This window comes from Barbatula barbatula (assembly GCF_947034865.1).
Source record: "Barbatula barbatula genome assembly, chromosome: 12".
Lineage (NCBI taxonomy): Eukaryota > Metazoa > Chordata > Actinopteri > Cypriniformes > Nemacheilidae > Barbatula > Barbatula barbatula.
The window spans coordinates 22,201,866-22,222,580 of record NC_136775.1 but is presented as its reverse complement, the minus strand read 5'-3'; the positions used below and the strand labels follow the sequence as shown (position 1 = coordinate 22,222,580).

Below are 20,715 nucleotides of genomic sequence, written 5' to 3'. Positions count from 1 at the left end.
TATTTTCAACTTCACATTGTTTTATTTTAAGTCACCATCAGGTCAAAGCGTTCCCTTTGCTTAACCTTTCCATTCTGTGCTGAACGCTTCGAGCTTATGGAGTGTGATCAGAATATTTCATTGGATCTTTACTTTGCTAAATAACATCATGCTGCCCAAAATGTCTGGTATAGCAGCAAATGCTGAGGGGGCATGCATGTCAGGGGAGACAACCACACAAGAAAGAAACGCACGTGGTTCTGCCACGGACCTTTTTGTTTGGCCAATTGTGCGAAAAGTTCCGGGCCGCGAACTCTTCTTCATTTAAATAGGCAACATAACTTAGTGTGGTTTTGTGCTTTGGCTTCAAGAGGTCTCCAAATAGCAACCCTAATAGAATTTCTCAGTAAGTAATGGTTTGAAACCAATTAAATTTTGAAAGCTTCCTTGAAACTCTGTATGCTAAAACTAAAAGCACATACTGTATGTATGGGCCTCATTTATAAACGTTGCGTATGAAAAGAAAGCGTACGCCACTCTCTACGCAATAATTGGTATTTATAAAAAGCAAAGATGTCGGGAAAATGTGCGGTCCAGGCGTACGCACAAAAACGGGTGAAATTAAAGAAATGGCAATACCGGCTCTCATAAATAACACGAAGATTTCACAAAGCAAGTCTTACAATTAACAGCCTACACGAACACCCGTTTGATCGATCTGCAGTGTAAAACAAACAAAATCAAATTAAAATTACAACAGAAATGCAAATTAACACATATTTGCAAAAAGAAAAGTGAAATATGTTCTGCAATAATCTTGGCATGTTATGCAATTCATCCTCATAAATAATATGGTAAACAGAACAAAATAATGTACAAAACTGATATTCTCGTCAATGTGTCCGTCTGGCAGAGCAGATATAGATGCAATCAGACAGACAGACAGACAGACAGACAGACAGACAGACAGATAGATGTATTAATTGTCAAATGGGGAAAGTTGTTTTCATAGTAAACATTTCTTCATCAGCTACGGAATCATGATATTCTTGCATATGCCTTTAGTTTGTTTTATTTTTGATAATATAACGTATGACGTATGTCTCAACCATTCAGAAAGCTGCAAGAAATTACATTTGCACTGAACTGTTTTCCATTTCCCCCACCAGTGGCAGACACACTCTGGCGATGGAGCGCTAGACGCTTTTTTGCCTCGACTTTGATGTCCGACCATTTCTTTTTTATTTCGGCCACGGTCGAGGTTGTAAGGCTACAGCATTTACGGCGTCTGCAACCTTTTGCCACTCAAGCATTAGTAATGCCCACACTGTGCCCTCCAAACAACATTTTTCTCCTCTTTTCCACCTCGCCAAAGATAACTTCTACTTCACATTCAGTGACGTTACGTTTTTTTGATTTCCTCTCTGTGTTTGCCATGATTTTGCAATTGTATAAATATTAACTTGTGGGCGTTTCACAGACTATTTATGGGCAACTATGGGCGTGACATGAAGCCGCAAAAGCTGCGCTACATTTAGAATTGATTGTGATTTATTAAGGGAAAACTGCGTAGGATGTGCGTGCGCATGGTTTTATAAATCTGAATATTTCTGTGCGTACGCACGTCCTATGTTTCATCCGTACGCCACTTCTGACGCTAATCCTATGCAAAGTTTTAATAAATTAGGCCCCAGGACCTATATTCTATAACAGAAATAATGTGAATGACCTATCATTTCATTTGTTAGTGTGTTTTGTCTCATGTAATGCATTTTTAAGGGATGATAATGTATATTTGGTTGCATGTTATGTGTGCATCTAAGAGTTTACATTGATGATGTTGGGTGATGGTCAAAAAGGAGTTAAAATGGTTCTTTGGAAATACTGTTTTGTAATTCCTCTAGGTAGCAAAGCAGTTTAGCCAATAGCGTAGCCCACACGTTTGTCAGTTGTGGCCTAATGGTTAGAGCATTGGACTTGTGATCAGAAGGTTGCTGGTTCAAATCTCAGTGCCAGCAGGTCATGACTGAAGGGCCCTTGAGCAAGGCACCTTACCCCTGATTGCTCTGCAGTAATGTGTCACTGTAAAAAAAAAAATACTTGTAAGTCGCTTTGGATAAAAGCGTCTGCCAAATGAATAAATGTAAATGTAAATGTAAACTCTTGAGGGATTAGTTCTCTTAGTTCTGTATGTGTCTGTACTTGCTCTTTTTCATGTTACTTTTAAGATGATTCTGTGTTTGTTCAACGTATGTTTTCTTTTTTGTCTTGTACAGCTGCTTTGATGCAATGCAAATTGTAAAAAATATAGCGCTGACTGACAGACCCAACATGTCAAACTAATCAACTCATTGTCATGAGCTTGTTTGCATTAATGCGGGTTCAGTTTCTTACAGAACAGTGCCCAAAGCACATGCCTGGTGCTGATGTTATTACCCAATGCATGTTATTCAAGGCTTTCATCACCTCATTGCAGTATTACTGTCTCTAGATGCTGGTGACGACTCCAGAGAAGTGGGATGTGGTGACCAGGAAAAGTGTGGGTGACGTGGCTCTGTCCCAGATCGTCCGACTGCTCATACTGGATGAAGTCCATCTTCTCCATGAGGATAGAGGACCTGTTCTCGAGAGCCTGGTGGCTAGGACACTGCGTCAGGTAACACATGCTAAGCTCCTTATCCTCCACATCACATGCCTAAAGCATTCATTACGTTTCTACTGTATGATGCTTTCATAAACTCTTTAATGTAATGGCATCTTTAAGGGGGCCTAAACGAAATTAGAAACAGAATTTAGCTTTTCCACTTTGAGGTACAAAAATTAGGAGGAGAATATTTTCATAATAGTTTTCTACGCTGATTATTATATATATATATATATATATATATATATGAGACATATATAGTCTGGATTTAATCGAGAATTACAGAAAGCCGTACTGTTTTATGTATTGTTAGCTTATGTTTATGTCTATTAAGCCGTTCTGGATGGCTTATTTAACAGGGCTGGGTAAAAAATATAGATTCTTCGATTTGAATAGATCTTCGCGCTGAGATTTATGGACCTGTTTTTTAATGTTGAGATCTGTTTTATTTTTATAAACATGTTGTTATGAATTTAACTGTTAAAAATAAATGTTGGTTACTTGTTTGGTTACGCAAAGTATAAATAAAAAGTTATCCTGTAGATATATGTTACACATACTACGAGACAATCTGTCTGTGCTAAGAATACATTTACCAGTGTAGACCGCCAGCAATACAGGTTTGCACATGTTTTAGACAGAGCCGCTTGTTTGTGTGAGGTGTGTTTTTCGTGGTGCTTGTTTGTGTGTGATGTAAATCAGTGGTGCACCGCTATTTTAGTTGTTTTTGTGTTTAAGACTTTTCCATATTTAGAGCCCTGTGATATCTGTATGTGGAAACAGGGAAGGAATAGCGGAGGCGCTATCTGGTGTTCTGTCGATTCATGCTAACCATCAATTTGTGATTGGGGGAGGAGTAATTTAGGTTTAAGGGTTGGGGGAGGGGTTATTCCTGTTTTGTATAGAGGTAGCAAAATTTGATAGGGTAGCATAAATTGTCAGAACACTGAAGCTCTATTATTTAAGCTAGTTAAGTAAGTACTGAAGTCATCAGTATAGTTAACGTTTTTCTTATTATAACCTTTGTATAGGTTATATATTGTGACAAATCCCCTTATAGATGTAATAATAATAGCCAGGCAGTTTGTCCAGTTTGTTTTAGGTCATTTTCTTCTTCAAGGGATGAGTGTGTGTGTGATTGACGGGACCTTGCTGATGTTGATTGACAGCCACCTCGAGTGGAATCACTCCGGCCCTTTGGGATATTAGTGTGATTATGCAAATCCTGACAGGCGGAGAGGGAGGCCTGTGTTACAGGGTTTCCCATATCCATGATCCGTTCTGATGAGCCACAGTCATGTGTCAATCACACACAAAACTTTACCCAGTGAGCTCAAAAGAAACTCACACCTACTCAGTGACAAACTACAAAGCTAAACTACAACGACATCGTAATGTTGCCCTTCAGGAGACTTTCACACGCCGAAGTGTCCAAGGATACAACTAACTTTCTTACGCCCCATATTTCTTCATAACTGTAGTTTTACTTTGAGGACTGGTGCTGAGAAATGCTTTTAGTAGCTCTAAGTGACAAATAAGTGAAAAGAAATGAGACAGAGCTGTCTTTTTTGAGGGAGGTTGGTTTTTGAAATGCTGTCTGCAGGTCAGGAAGGCTGCGCGCGCTTCTCGTCACCAAATGCAGCTTATTATCACTTGAGATCAGAGCAAGCGGTTGGTTTTCAATGTCAGATTTCTTTTGGTCTGTTGTGCGGAGTGAAATATTTGCACTTAATTTCAATTTTAGAAACAAACAGCTTGATACTTTGGCAACACTTCAGGCTGCAGGTGCAATAAATTCATTTCAGTCCTGAACATCGCCTACATTTTGTTGCATCAAACTTAATCTTCTACCTGCTAATTGTGTACATATGAACCTGAGTATCAGTAAGTAACTTTAGTCCTGATGGATTAGTTACTGCACTAAAAAAAGGTTTAATCTGTGGTTAACCAACATATAGTTTACATTTACAATGACTATGATACCACAGAAATAGACTGATGGACAGTTGCTATAACGTGTGCACTTTGATGTGCTGAGTAAAAGACACAGTCCGTAAAGAAGCAACTAGATATAGGCACAGTAAGTACCGATTTAACAGGCATAACTCAAATAAGCCAGCAAACATGAAGCCAGATAACTGTTTATCCTCATAACTTACAATAGCAGCCCGTTTCCGGGGCAAATGTAAACCCACAACTTTCAAAAATGGCAAAGCAGCCAGCCAGTCAGATGAGTGTGTGGCATTTATTTGTATGCCGTTTGCATCAGTCGATGAGTAAGCAGTGGGTGGGGGGCGTGCAGGCCACAGCTGACACTAACAATCAGTCTGATTCCTTCTGTTGGAGACGACTGGGTTATGTTTTGTCACCTAATCGCTAACACTGTTCATCAACCGAGCATCATGGAGGTGATGAAGATAAACACTGCTTTAAACCTTTATAGATGTACTTTAACCAAAAGAAAGGCACAAAGTCATTTGAAAAATCTATTCACAGTTCAGGATTTTCAGAGAATGACACCATCTTCTCTGTTACCCACATCTCTGTTCTGTTTAGCACTTGATACTTCAACCTCAACATTCATCATGTGTTCACAAAGGCTCACGCGGGATTTTGTAATGTCTTATAGATTTGTATTTGTTAGAAATATTGTAATACTGAAATACTTTTGCTCAATTTGTAGTAGTATTGTTTTAACAATGCAAGGGTTTGCGGTTTGATACCCACAGAGGCCACAATATCATTTTGCAATTATAAAATGACTTTGGAATGGATGATTTTGACTAAATCATGAAAAAGAGGAGCCAATAAGATCACAGAATAGATGGGAACTCCATAAAAGGAAGGAAGGAGGCGGTAGCTGGCGAACATAACACAATATTTAATTAAATAAACAAACAATAAAACGAACTTAAAATACAAACACAATAAAAACAAACAGAGTCCTCTCTCTAGCCCTTCCCTGTTGTCGCTCCTCTCTTGTGCTTCCGGAGCTCCTCCGTGAGAGATGCGAGACCGGTGTACGCACAGCTGACGCTCGTTATCACTCACGCCTTTCCCTCACGGCTCTCGTCCCGCCCTGCTCACCACAAGCATCTTGGGAAAATGGCAAGAAACCAAAAAACGTGACTACATTTAAGATGCTTAATTATATATATATTTTTTGTTTTGATTTTTTTTAGTTGAAACATAATCATCATAGTTCCCTTTGTGTCATTTTACAGTTTTGATGAGCTTACTATTTAAAAAAAAAACTTTTGACCGTTAGTGTAAGCAGAGCACATCTCTTTAATAATAGCATTTTAGTACACCCTCTGAACTCTGTATTTGCAGCTCATCACGAGGGATGCACCGAATGTTTGGCAACCGAATAAGTGAAATGCCTGGATACATTTTTACCGAACATGACGTGTGATATGATTAAGTGCATTCATATTTTTCAGCAAACCGGTCCGAGAAAGACACAGCACAGAACTTGAGCCGGAGCCGGAGTTCATTTCTGAATGAAAGCGTCTTTACCGGTCAGTTACTTGTGTACCTCAGACTGGAGCGGGCGGTCTGACAGTAGCCCCGCCGATCACAACATCATACAGTGTACTAAGCAACTTGTCAAAGGATGTTCTTAGCATCCCGGCCACGAGTGAACCTTCTGAGAGAACAGTGATAGTCGGCTTTTGTGGGTGGAGTTTGGAGGAGAGACGTGAACTGAAATGATTGTCAGGCACAATTGTTTACGTGCACATTGGGATGAGCCGAGGCGGATTACTCTCTAAAATGCTTAAGGAGGTTTAACGTACCTAAACAACAACCACTTATCAACTACCACACAAAATTCTATTAAACCTTAAGTGTAATAAACACTAGCTACTGTTAAAAGAACAGGAATTAGAATAGTCTCACGTTAAGCTTGTTACTCATTAAAGTTCACTATAAACACACAACTTTTCTGTTATCATGTTAATGTTTGATATCAGCGATAAACAAATCTATTTCATATGGTTTTCTGTTGCTGTTTCTTTGGGTACGTTAAGCAGTTTCCTTATAATGGACTTTTATGGGTAAGAAACGCTCAATGCGAGATTATTCATTTTCTCCATTAAATAAGGGCTCATTCTTTTAACAGAAGCTAGTATTTATTACAAGTTAGGCTTGACAGAAATTTGGGCTTAACTGATCGTTGTTCAGGTCGTTAAACATAGGTACTTTGAGTTTGTGATAGGCAATTCCTATGGAGGAAAATCACTTGCTGCGCGCCTCGTGGGTCATTAAAACCATGTGACTGCACACAACGTATTGCTTGATGTTTTTCTTCTTTAAATAATTTTGCAATGGAGCCTATAATAATCCAACATATTCCGTTTCTTCGTATTATATCACAGCTTATAATGTTCGATTTTTGTTGTAGCTTTACAGAGTACAGTGCATTTTTTCAGCTGCCAGTCATAGGCCTAATATATGCTATTCAAGAGGTGAGAGGGTTCATTTTATTTTGATCTTGTTTTGATCAATTTTATTTTAAGTTATATTGTATATTATTGCAAAGCAAGACAAAATATAAAAAGCATTTTGACCATTCAGTTTATGCAATAGTGAAAAAATTGGCTAAATAAATAGAAGCAAAACGAAAAGCCATGTTCAGTATTCGGCCTTCGGACAAGTGTTTCATTTTTATTCGGCTTCGGCCAAGACCTTTCATTTCAGTGCAACCCAACTCATCACAGCTCCATAAGCATTACCCACCCTGCAATTCGTCACTCAGGTCATGTTTCTTAAGGATCTTTTTTTCTTAAGGAATTTTGTTGTTCAAATAAGATAAATAAGAACATAGTTTACAGATTTTAATGTAATAGTGTACAACAACTGTATAGAGCTCAGTGTTCTAAAAAATAAAGCATCTACAGCCTATAAGTCTGTCTTACTCGGAGTGTTCCCCAAGGTTTAGTCTTAGGCCCTATGCGATTTATCTTGTTTATTCATATCATTAACTTTCCTCACCTAGACTGCCAGAATTGTTTTCATTTATATTCAGCATACCCACACCATCAGCTGCTACCAGATTCTGTTCAGAAAAACTGCCAGAGCATGACAGACATGTTTTCACCTGCATCTACTGTGGAATAACTGCAAATGTAGTTTGTGGGTTATGCTAATAACAGCAAGGAACACATATAGACTCATTTACCAAAATGAAACAAAACATTGCACTATTGCCTGGTATATTTGCCAAATGTATAAATGTAAATGTAAAAACCGTGATCGATAGATCTGTATTACATGTTTACACAAATGTTGTTTTCCTAAACAAACTCTCACATCCTTAATTAAAAGTGATCCAGTACTATAATGAGAAAAGAGTCATAAAATATTGCATTTGTTTTAATTTACACAACAATATTCGTTTGATCTGTCATATGAACAAGTGGACAGCAGTGACTTTTGAAAACTGTTTTGCCAAAAACACAAGCCACACAATAACTTCTTCTAGCAACACAGGAGAAATGTTTTCCTGACACTTATTTTAATTAGAGTGTGTTCACAGTAGTAGAGCTAAAAGTCAACACAATTTGAAGGTATTCCTGTCTTTAGGAGACTTTGAATTATTGATCTCTGCACAGTAAGCAAGATCGTGGTCTGAGGAAGTAGCAAAATGAGGGGCATCATTAATAAAAGATTCTGGTGGAGAGAGGAAACAGTGTAACTCAAAGCATGGCTTTTCTTCTGGAGGAGGAAAAACTGAAACAAGGTGGAAATATATCTCGCTTGTTAAATCTTTTAGCATCATTATGCTGGGATTGATGTTTAGACCGTAGCCATTTCTCTGTTTCTTGGTGAATGTTTCACTGATGGGCGTTAACAAACCAGACATAAAAAAGGAAGTGTAGAGCTTATTTTAGCTGGACTGTCTGCCTCAGTGTGGTCTAAAGATAGCACACCTATGGGAACCAGAATTTATCATGGGATGGTTATTTGTTTTTTTACACATTGCTTCTCTTTAGCATGTATTCACTGGCATTTTTAAACCAAATAAAATTTGATTAGCCCTGAATTAATTAATTCATTTATTTATTATTTCTGAAGATGTGCTTTGGATTTTGTTTAATTTTAAACCCTTCCCGGTAGTGTAGAAAAGTTCTTGTTGAAGTTGATTAAGCATCATGGCTGAAATTGGTCGGACTTGTTCTCATTGCATGTCGGACTCCGGCAGGGCTGCCCTTTGTCGCCGGTTCTGTTTGTAATTTTTATGGACAGAATTTCTAGGCGCAGCCAGGGGCCGGAGGGTGTCAGATTTAGGGACCACACAATTTCGTCTCTGCTCTTTGCGGATGATGTTGTTGTGTTGGCCCCTTCAAACCAGGACCTTCAGCATGCACTGGGACGGTTTACAGCAGAGTGTGAAGCGGCTGGCAGTACCTCCAAATCTGAGGCCACGGTCCTCAGTCGGAAAAGGGTGGTTTGCCCACTTCAGGTTGGTGGAGAGTTCCTTCCTCAAGTGGAGGAGTTTAAGTATCTTGGGGTCTTGTTCACGAGTGAGGGAAGGATGGAACGGGAGATTGACAGACGGATCGGTGCAGCTTCTGCAGTAATGCGGTCGATGTACCGGTCCGTCGTGGTGAAGAAAGAGCTGAGCCGCAAGGCGAAGCTCTCAATTTACCGGTCAATCTACGTTCCTACTCTCACCTATGGTCATGAGCTTTGGGTCATGACCGAAAGGACAAGATCCCGGTACAGGCGGCCGAAATGAGCTTCCTCCGCAGGGTGGCTGGGCGATCCCTTAGAGATAGGGTGAAAAGCTCTGTCACCCGGGAGGAGCTCGGAGTAGAGCCGCTGCTGCTCCACATCGAGAGGGGTCAGCTGAGGTGGCTTGGGCATCTGTTCCGGATGCCTACTGGACGCCTTCCCCCGGGAGGTGTTCCGGGCCCGTCCGACCGGGAGGAGACCCCGGGGAAGACCTAGGACACGCTGGAGGGACTATGTCTCCCGGCTGGCCTGGGAACGCCTCGGTGTCCCCCCGGAAGAGCTGGAGGAAGTGTCTAGGGTGAGGGATGTCTGGGCATCTCTGCTTAGACTGCTGCCCCCGGCGACCCGGCCCCGGATAAGCGGAAGAAAATGAAAGAATGAATGAATATACAACAGTATGCAAAATAATTGTTCTTTTTTCTAAATGGTTATTTACAACACAAAACATTCCCTAACTTTATATGTAATGTGCAAAATACTTTATTGAAAAAACATTATTCTTTTTATATATTTAAATATGTACAAGTCAGAATAAGCATGTTGTTTGAATTTGTACATAAATATTGTGTTACACTGAATGACAATGTAACATTATTTCAACTAAATTTTGATTTTTGATTTTCCAAAAACATAAAGTTCTTACAATTAATGTGCTTTCTATGGACATAAAATCAAGTCAGTACATTTCTTTTGATGGGGACATCTTAAAGTCTTTGACCTATCCTTTTTTCTACTATGGTAGCGAATTATGTCCCAGAACTGAAAATTGCTAACAGTCTACGTAATATCTTTCTTGTATCTGTATACAGATTTGGAACAACTTGAGGATGAGTACATGGTGACAGAATTGTCATATTTGGGTGAACTATCCCCTTAATATAAATTAGCAGCTCTAACTCGGTATCTGGATTTTCATAAGAACTTGAAATACTGGGTCTCTGTGGCAAAGCATGCCAACCACCCCCACATTTGTTCAAGCAATAGCTTTAGTGTGGTCAAATATCTGTCTCTCCATTTTAGACCCACTGATATAAAAATGAACGCTGGAAAATATCTTGTTAACACAAGAACTTAACCCGAATTCAACCTTTAATGTTTTTTTTAAAAGTCCTTTCAGAAAATTCGATCATAACCGGCACTCAGTCTTCATGTGTCATGGTACGCCGTACCCTCCTCAAACCCAGCTTCAAGGGCAGTGAGACAGATATCCTCAGCACATTATTAGTGTTAGCTCACAGATATAAAAGTGCACTCCGATGTGTCGTTTATTAAAAGAAAGAGTCTGTTTTAGTGGACCCACAATAAAAGTGTCAAACGGTCCACAAAGGATAAACACTGGAATGATAGAGTTGGGAAAGCTTTTACTTTATAGCCTCATGAAACTGTGTGTGTTTTTCAGCACATTTGCCAGAAAATGTCTTCATTCAGAAATCTTCCCTCTTATATCAACTGCACACCTCTCGATGTACTGACCACTTTACAGAATTTCTGTGGACTCGAGACTTGTAATGTCCTGCTACAATTCAGCTTCCGCTTTGGCAGATGGCCTCTCGTACTGAAGTGGCAGAATATAAAGTGAATGCAATTGTTCACTCATAAATGAAAAATCCATAAGTGTTTTCATATGAATGACAAAGGTTCACACTGTTCCACACAATGAAAGTTTATGAGGACGTGGGCCGTTCTCACATCTGATCTATATCATCGTGGCAGACTCTCTAGCTCCTGAGCTGGAAAAACTGCTTCAAGCCACGAATCCTTATACCATCTGGCTTCTCAGCTTATGTATCCTGCTGAATATACAGTACGTTGGTTATCCCATTGGTCTTGATCTTGCCAAAGCTGTTTATGGCACACTGCATTTGCGTGTGTATATTTTACTTTATGGGCAAAGGGGTTCTATCTCACATGTGAGGAAAAGTTGTTTAGTCTCATGTTAATGGCTGATTTGATGAATTTGGCTAAGACATACCCTTATCCAAACTCTTTTTGAGCAGTCTTGCCTCTAGATTTGAGTGAAAATGAAATGTAAAATCACCAATTGCATTTTCCTTTTCAATTTGACAGGGACAACGCCTTGTCAGTCTAAAAATGAAAATAAAATAATTGCATTTTTCAATTTGGCACAAATTGTGCGCAGTGTCAGAGGAGAACTGGTTCTTCTGGCTGGGCCTGCGTTCTCCCGAGGTATTTTTCCTCCACTTGAGTTTTGGCTCCTTCGCCAGTGTTTGTACACTAACTGCACTCGTTTTGCCCGCCGGGGGGCTGCTGACATCAGCTTTACAAGTTTGTACTTGTTAATATTATTTTTAAATGTAACATTTTGCGTGAATTATTGCTACCCCATATAAAAAAGTGTTAGTCTGCATAATATATTACCTGTATTTCTCTTCTTTTCTCTTCTTTGTATATCTCTCTTTTTCTCTCTGTGTGTGCATGCGTGTGTGTTTATCCGTGTTTGTTTGGTATGTTTTAGTGTGTGTAACAAGTTCCATAAAATTAAGGAAGGAGAAGGGGGCTCGGCGAACATAAAGCAACTTTTAATTAATAAATAAAAACTTTTTTTAAATAAAAATTATTTTATGTCAAGCTGCTTTGTAAGGATTAAAATTGTAAAACTATAAACATGTTAGATGCACTTTTCACCCAATGAGGTCCACTGAAATTAATTTCTGCTCTTTCACTTAAAAAGGTCTATGTTAAGCAGACAAAAAGCTGAAGTGGCTATATAAATGATGCCATGCTAAGCTGTTTTTCCATATTGCCTAAAATATGTCCTGCAGCAAGAGACATGGCTGTCGGCATGCTGCAGGCAGGTCTGTCATGTAGCATTTTTGTCTATCAGTCTATGTCTATGCATCACAACAGATGACCATCCAAGATCTATTCGTTCCCTTGTTACAACACCTTAGCATTATGAGCTCATGTGCTTTCTGAACCTAGTGATGATGAGAATATTGTTTAATAGATTCTAGCAGTGTACTACAATATATAGCAGAGGTCTGAAAATAGCATTGTTTGCTGCTTTGTCTCAGTATATTCTCTGTGATATTCTCAGTCCAGTAAACGCTGTAGAATGAGTGTATGACACAAGAAATCTGCAGTTCATGAATGGATAAAACTATGACTTTGCTGTAGGTGACTTCAGCCTTCTCTGAGACCGAAAGAAGGATTTTATATGAGTGTTTTCATCATTCTTTGTACCCAGAAAAAGAGACTTGCTGTTGGATATCTAGATAACCTGGACAGACAGCTACTGCATCATATTAAAGGCCTTACCAATCTTACCTGTCAGCCACACTGCTGGAGCACCACAGATATCTCTCTCTCTCTCTCACACACACACGCACACACATACGTGGTTAATGCACTGTTCACATTACAAGAGAAAAAGCATCAGGGTCCCATTCATTTCAATCCAGAGCGGGCAACTTCCGACGACACAGGCATTGGCGACCGGATGGGGTGTGTCTAGCGACACGACAAAGTTGAGAAATGTTTAACTTTAAGATGGGAGCTAGCGTGATTCTTCTCCTCTCAGCTCCTGCAGTGAGCGTCATCAGTAGTGGAAATGTCCACTAGCGACCTAACCGTCAACCCCTGGCGACATCAAGTGACAAAACCGCTTGTATTGTGAACGAGGGGTACGTTTTACTACCCTCGTGGGGACATTTGGTCCCCACAATATTTAGAAACCTAACAGCAGTCAAAATGTTTGTTACTCGCATGCTTACGAGATTCCAGCGCTTAGTCAATCTTAATGAATGCACAATGTCACCGACATGACAGCTTTCTTCTTCAAGCAGAGGGCTTCGTGTTGTTTCCAGGCAGAGCGTTAAAGAACGCCATTTTTCATCCTTTCAGACAGACTGGTGACTTGTAACTAAACTGATAAGTCGATCAATACTGAAAGTAAAATGAAGTGTTTTCTGTTCACAAGAAATCATGCCTATGCTCTAATGCCCTGAAATCTTTGCATTGAGTTTCAGAGGGTTTGAGCAGTACTCGGATTGAAAATAATGGCCACTCAGATTGCACTTATATTTCCTGTCTCCAAACCATATGTGCCACTGCCACTGAAATTATGATCTGTATCGTTTGTGCAACGTGGAATAGAGCATTTGTGTTTCAGTGGTACAGAGGCGCTCCCCGTGTTAAGAGTTTCACATCAGTCACTTATATTAGGGGCTTCCTTACAACACACACATAGTAGACATTAAATTTGGTAGAGCTTTCTATAAATCTATACGATTGCAGCAGACCCATCATTTGCAAAAGCTGTTTTGTCTATAAAGTTCACTCGAAATGATCTTGTATTCCATGTCTCTCCAGGTTGAAACGACTCAGAGTATGATACGCATACTGGGGCTCTCTGCAACTCTCCCGAATTACCTGGATGTGGCATCTTTCTTGCATGTGAACCCTTACATTGGACTCTTCTACTTTGACAGTCGTTTCCGTCCTGTTCCTCTCGGCCAGAGCTTTGTAGGCATCAAGGCAACAAATAAGGTATACCACTGCCAGCACATTTTAGGCTGCTTAAGTCAAATCCTTATTATTTTTGACGTAATCTAATCAGGAATACTATTTGGAATTTGTTTGTAATTGATAAATGCTGTTGTCACAGATCCAACAACTTCATGACATGGAGGAAGTGTGTTACAACAAAGTCCTGGAGCAGATCAAAGCAGGACACCAGGTACAGAAATAACCCTCTCATTAACACCCTCAACCAAACCCCTAAACCTTACGCAATCAAACACGGTTTAACATTGCATCTTCATTTCTAGCTTAAAATCCTGTCCTGCCGCCCCCCAACATTTTATCAATGTTTGATCCTAATCCACTTGTAACCCTCACATACTACCTATCAACCCTTTGTCGGACCAGTTGTGGCTCAGAGGCCATTTATACGAGACCAGTCTCAACTGAAAACTCGTTTTGGCCGTTGATTTACACGGCAACAGCGTATTGGGGGACTGAAAGTCTCAAAGTGCAAGTCTTTGAAAACAAAGGCATTATCGTCTCCGTGTAAACTCTGAAGATGCCGTTTTCCAAAGATTATGACGTCATTTGTATTACGCGCGCAGTCTGTTGGCATGCAGGAGTATTCCCTAAACAATAACCATTATGTTTGTGCCTCGGGACATACCCGTTATCATTTCTCCATCAGAAAGTAGATTTACTGCACCACTACAACCAGTGGAGACATAGTATTTATATACACAAACTATACATACGTGCTGACAAAGTGTATTAAAACCACTATTAGCTTAAAACAAGGTATACGTATGCGCAGGTACCTAGGGTCTCTTCATAGCGCAACAGCACCATCCACTGGCCTGGCATGCATAATACAGTGTTTTTACTTGTTTTCCGCATCCATGAAATGCAGATCGTTTTGTCCTGCCCTCAATATTTATCAATGTTTGATCCTAATCCACTTGTGACCCTCACCCCCTACCTTTCAACCCTTTGTCGGACCAGTTGAGGCTTACTGGATATCAACCCTGACTCTGACTCTAACCTCAACTATTAAATCCTAACCCCTTACACTTACACATCCAACCCCAAACTCCTACATGGACAGTCACAATTCAAATCTGAATTCCCAACTCCACAATCCAGACTCAATCCAATTCTGTCTACATGTTGCCAGTGCTGAATCAAGTGTGTTTGATGACTAGGCAGACTCAACGTCCAGAAACAAAAAGATGAAAAATGTGTGTAGGCCACGGCTGATCATGTTTTAGCAGGTACACGGTGACCTCATTATGTTGACTGTGAGGGAACAGCTCTTGAAGGTCCCAATCAGCATCATGTGTTCCATCAATTTTCCACGTCAACATTCCGTTCTTCTGTATGTATCGCTGCCTTTGATCTGTGATCTTGATCATCATTTGTCTTTTGGAGTATGTTCAGTCTTCCCAAGGAGAAACACAATGAAAAGCCCTGAACAAGGCCATCGTGGAAAGGTTTAGCAGTTTCATTGAAAATCATCAGCTGTGTGTTGGCGCGCTGAAGGTCACTGGCTCTGCGGTAGCCAGGCAATGCTGTGGTGTAGCGTACCCTTTGCCTCTTCTTGAACTCCATTTCTAAATCTCATAAATCTCCAAACAGCCACGCTCTTACCACTGCATCACCTCCAACCTTGCAAATGTGTTGTGCTTCAAGTGTGCTTGCATCTTCTGTTTGATTTATTCCTGTTTTTTGTGTAGTTTTTCCATGCTGCCCATAATCCTTCTTGTTCCCAAGGTTACATGAGTTATACGTGTAGCTAGGAATGAATGAAAGCTAAGGTTTATCCAAAAAGTCTAGAATTGCGCTTTAGGTTTTTTCTGAACCCACGTCACTAAAGGGTCAGAAAAATCTCTAAATCTTATGTCGGGATTGCGCCCTTGTGTGTGTTGACTGCAAATGGCATATGCTTTCCCTAAACAACACCATAAAACAAATTTGAGATTTTAGCATATAAGAAGTGTGAAAAATGTAATGGTGCTTTCTGGTTGTCAAATGTTAGTGGCACATACAAGCTCTCGAGGGAATAACAATTTTTAGTAAGGACATTGTAAACAATGAGAAGCTACGTTTTTATGGCCAAGAGATGTTTTTAGCTGAGCCTAATTGTAGACAGCTGCCAGCAGTTTGTATGCAGTCACAGGTTTATATCGCTGTTGTGACTTGTCTTAACAGATACCAAAGTCAAAACTTACCATTTCAAATAGGCAAGACTTCTGTGTTAAGGATTAGTCCACCTTATATTGAAAGTTTAGTCATAATTTGCTAATTGAATATAGACGTACATATTATTAAAAAAAGAAATGGAATTCGGAAGTGTTGCTATAGCAGTAAACTGACATAAGTTTTGATAACCAGAAATAAAAAAATGACACTCAAATAGCTATATTAAAAAACTTAAACTAAGATGAAACTAAAAACGTACATTTAACTTCTTTTTTACAAGAAAAATTTGACAATAGCAATTTTTTTTGTAAAAGAAAAGCTTAAAGCAGTGTGGTTCTAAATAGCAACCGGCAATGTTCAGAGGCAACATTTGTGAACGAAGACAGCTCAGAGAAACAGATTCAGACAGGCTTCAGAGGCAGCGTAATAGAATAATGAACAGAGACACATATTTTAAAACTAAAATACTGATTTATAGCTAGAAATGCAAATCAAAGTTATTGGAAGTGATAATTCAACTTTATACAAAACCGCTCCGAAATAATGGTAATGCTGTTATGGAAACGACAGGTCTCACAACTCGCTTGTCATTGGTTAGTTGTGAAAAAGATGTTTGACGTAGACCATATTTTTCCAGATAAGTTTAACTTTTTTCAACTTTTTTGGAAACACGCTTTACCCCGTAGGATGATAATGTAAAACAGACGCTAGCAGCTTCAAAAAAGAAGTCAAATGTTAACATAGCCTAACATTTTCATATCAAATTCAAAATATCTTTAATACTCAAATTAAAACCATCCATTAAAGGGGTCATATGGCGTGAATACGTGTTTGTCTGCGTCTTTGTTGTGTTACAAGTTGTCCATGCATGTATTAGACACGTAAAATAGCAACAATTAAATTGTCGGAACAAAAGATGCATTCTATCTAAAAGTGAATGCTCACCCGGACCTGCCAGAAACCACACCCCCACAAATCTACGTCAGTTCGTGCTATGATTTGACTGAGACCGCCCAAATGCAAACGCAAGTAAGGTGGACATACCTGAAAGTACAATTACTTTGGAACCTGATGTTCCAATTATGGTAAGATGCGTTACATTTCCGTCACACGTTTGCAGTTTTTGACCAATCACTATGCGCTGGTGAACTGGCCAATTATAGCACACCTCGCTTTTCAGAGCAATGAGCTTTGTGAAACATCTCAGTGTTTCAGAGAGGCGGAGCAAAGAGGAAATACAAACATGCTCGGTATGTGGAAAATACAGCGTTTTTTTACCTTAAATCTCATAACAGTTGCTTGTTACATATACTGTACGTAGAACTGAGAATTGCACTGTATGATTTTCTCCTCACCAGTGTTCCTACCATATGTACCTGCATATTGCTACTAAAAAGAGGTGAACGAACAAATTCTGTATTATCCCGTCCAATTGTATTAAGAAGTAAACGTGGTGTCTTCGGAAGATTGTAAGAGAATAGGGAAGAGATGTGGTCTGCAGGCCGGTCACTTTCAGGCGCAGTGCCAGCGCGGTACAGTGGGGAGCGTCTCACTCAGCTTGATATTAAATTGTCAGAAGTGGCTGTGACATATATTAATTTCATGTGGGAGCATGATGGATTGAATTTTCTTTATGAAATGCCCCCTTAGCCCCCCTGTCGGGCCAGCGGTTGCCAGACAGGAGGCAGATGGAGCTTTAATACGCTTACAGAGGCAGCGGTTACTGTACACTGCTTTTTCACAGCTTTGCAATGATGAAAAAAGTCTAATAAATAATATTTGCTGCCGAGGTCTCTGTGGAGAGCTCCTCTCTGCCGTGCGATGGAGGTGGAATATAAAGGAAAGCCTGCGAGAGATGGGATTCAATCTCCATGCGTATGTTGACAAGATGAATAGTTGGAACGATTGTTCTGTATCTGTACACATAAATTTGACTTTGGCAAACTCAAGTGGCAGGCAAACTGACCAAAGAAGATGAAGAGAGGTTAGATTAGATGTTATTCTGCTGCCAATTATAGTGATGTTGTCTATCGAGAGGCGGTCCAGAACTTGATTTCCGTCTTGATTTCATCTTTGGCAAATGATGTTTCATTTGAGGCAATATAGTTGTCATGGTTTTCTTTCAGATGTGTGTTGGGATATTCTGGAAATGGTTTGAGAAGTGATTATAGCATTTTTGTATTGTATTCGGAATAGGAAAGAAGAGTGTTTCCTCCTAAAAAGCTCACTGAAAATCTTATAGTCGAAACAGAAGCACAGAGTTTTGTTATTGACACAGTCTGTAGGTATGGCAGTATGTTATGGTGTTTCAGTTTATGAGCTTTTGATAAGGCCCACAAGGCAGCCCCCGATGACTTCCAATAATCAAAAATTAGAGTATTAACACTTCTTATTATTCAGCAATTTTTATAATGAATAAAACATTTTCTAGACATGCTGGAGACACTTTATGTGTACTTTCTGATGGCTGATCAGTGGTTCGCATTTCTACGTTGCTTCTTCTATGTTGTCTTTTTCTATATGATTTGTGTTGTCTCGGTTCTGTTGTACTGTATGTCTCACACAGCGGGGGTCTTTATAAGCAGTCGAGACATCGGTTTTACTCTTGTGCAGAGCAGACGTTCATCAGCTGAATGATGGCGATAAGCAAAGCTCATAACCCCTTCTGTGAGGAAATCTTGCTCTTAAACAAGTGAGGTTTGCGCACCCTTCAGATTGATCACTGTTACTACATTCATTTGACTTGACTGAGTCCTCAAGCGTGTAAACCAATAAAGGGTGCACTTACCACTTACCACGAGATGCTGGATGAAACAAAAACACTTTATTTAACCTATAGATACAACCCGCACTTCATTTTTTGTAAGAATGTGAAGAATCCATCCATACATCCATCCAAGTTAAGACCTTTTCACACTGGTCGTAAAAACTCAAGATGCGATGACACACCGAAATGAACACGAGGGACCCCTGTGAAAGCTAAGTTGGCCATTCGTTTTGTTTCTCCGCATCGCGTTCAATGCTACTAGACCATAAAGCTGCTCCTTTACGTTTGCACTAACTTTTAGTATGTGAATCTGTACTGTACAGTAAGTGAAAAATCACACATTTTCAGTGAATTAAATGAAACATCAGAAGTGTCATTTATTTAACCCCCAATGACAGAAGTTATTAACTGTTTTGCAGCAGCAAGGTCATTGAGCTCCTGTTCGCCTCATTTGTAGTCGCTTTGGATAAAAGCGTCTGCTAAATAATTCAATGTAATTATAAATGTGCTTTCGGTTTTATTTAATTTTTTGCAGCTTATTTTTTAATATTAAGTGGCGTCCCCTTGCCAAGGGTGTTTGGATATACAAGCTTATTTAACAGCGGGTGCAATCTATCCCTTGCTTTTGTGTGCTCTTTAACCTGCGGGGTAAAAGAATATGTGACCCTGGAAACCAAAACCAGTCTTATGGCTCGAAATTGTGATTTTTACCTAATCTGAAAGTTTTTTGGTTTGTTAGGGTAGGATGATATTTGGCCGAGATACAACTATTTGAAAAATGAGGGTGTAAAGAATCTTAATATTGAGAAAATGTCCTTATTGTTGTCCAAATGAAGTCCTTAGCATAGCATATTACTCACAAAAATAAAGTTTTGATGGATTGATAGTAGTGCATTTACAAAATATCTTCATGATTATTGGCATAAAATAGAAATCGATTGACCCATACAGTGTATTACAAAAATATTCCCGTCCTGCCTAAGACCAGGTCACAAATTATTTTGAGCAAAAAATCAATATAATAATGAGCAGATGAGTTTTCTGTAAAGCAATTTGTTTGGGTTTTTCTTTAAGAAAATATGTCTCAAAACATGTATTTTGTGATATTAACAAATAATAAACAAAGCAAAAACTTTGTTATCAGTCTAAACGCCCTGATTTTAAATCAATTAGTAAGGAATTGTTGGGCTGTTATTTGACCACAAAGAAATCCATCATGAAAGTCAATAGTGAGAGATAGTAAATAGAGAAAATGAAATGATAAGAATGTTTATTTTTGGGTGAACAATATTATAAAAAGATAACATACAGGGGTTGTTTTAGTTAGTTTTGTAGTATCCTGCAATAAAACACCCTGCGGCCACGAGAGATCATTGAACTTTATGATGCGCATTGTCCCCGATTTTCATTTATTGTTGTATTACTTCTGTTTTTGCTCAGTATAGTTGTTTTTGTAAATCTGTTATGGGCTGAAACCACTTTGCTCGGGCCCAAACAGCTTATTTTTCATCTCTCTCTGTCTGAGGATGAGCAGATTGTGGTGAGTGCTGGTGAGAAAAATGTTGGCAGCTGGTCAAGGACATGTTTGTGTTTTTTGGAAGGCTGTTCTTAAATTAGCAATCATGAATTAATTAAATAGCAATTATCCACAGACCCAAAGATTTGTGATGAATGCCAAAGAGCTGGAACTGAATCCAGATACTGACCGCAGTCCAGATACAATATCTGTGTGCATCGCATAATACTCTGAAACATCACTATCTGTGAATGTGTAGAACATTTATATAACATGTATAGATAAACATGATTGCTACAGACTTTATGATAGACAATTCATAGAGTTATAACAGAACAGTCTTTCTGAATATCTTCTATTCACAGCAACCGTGATCACAGGACGGCG

General features: G+C 39.3%; 1 protein-coding gene across 3 annotated transcripts in view; it reads left to right on the top strand.

Annotated features, from left to right (window-relative positions):
- Nucleotides 1-20,715, top strand: part of ascc3 (activating signal cointegrator 1 complex subunit 3) — a 124,534-nt gene that overhangs the window by 64,475 nt on the left and 39,344 nt on the right. For all 3 annotated transcript variants that reach the window (XM_079470050.1, XM_079470049.1, XM_079470051.1), the window contains 3 exons: nucleotides 2,471-2,635; nucleotides 13,694-13,870; nucleotides 13,989-14,060. In XM_079470050.1, the coding sequence (XP_079326176.1) occupies nucleotides 2,471-2,635; nucleotides 13,694-13,870; nucleotides 13,989-14,060 (414 nt within the window). The remainder of the gene's footprint in view (nucleotides 1-2,470; nucleotides 2,636-13,693; nucleotides 13,871-13,988; nucleotides 14,061-20,715) is intronic.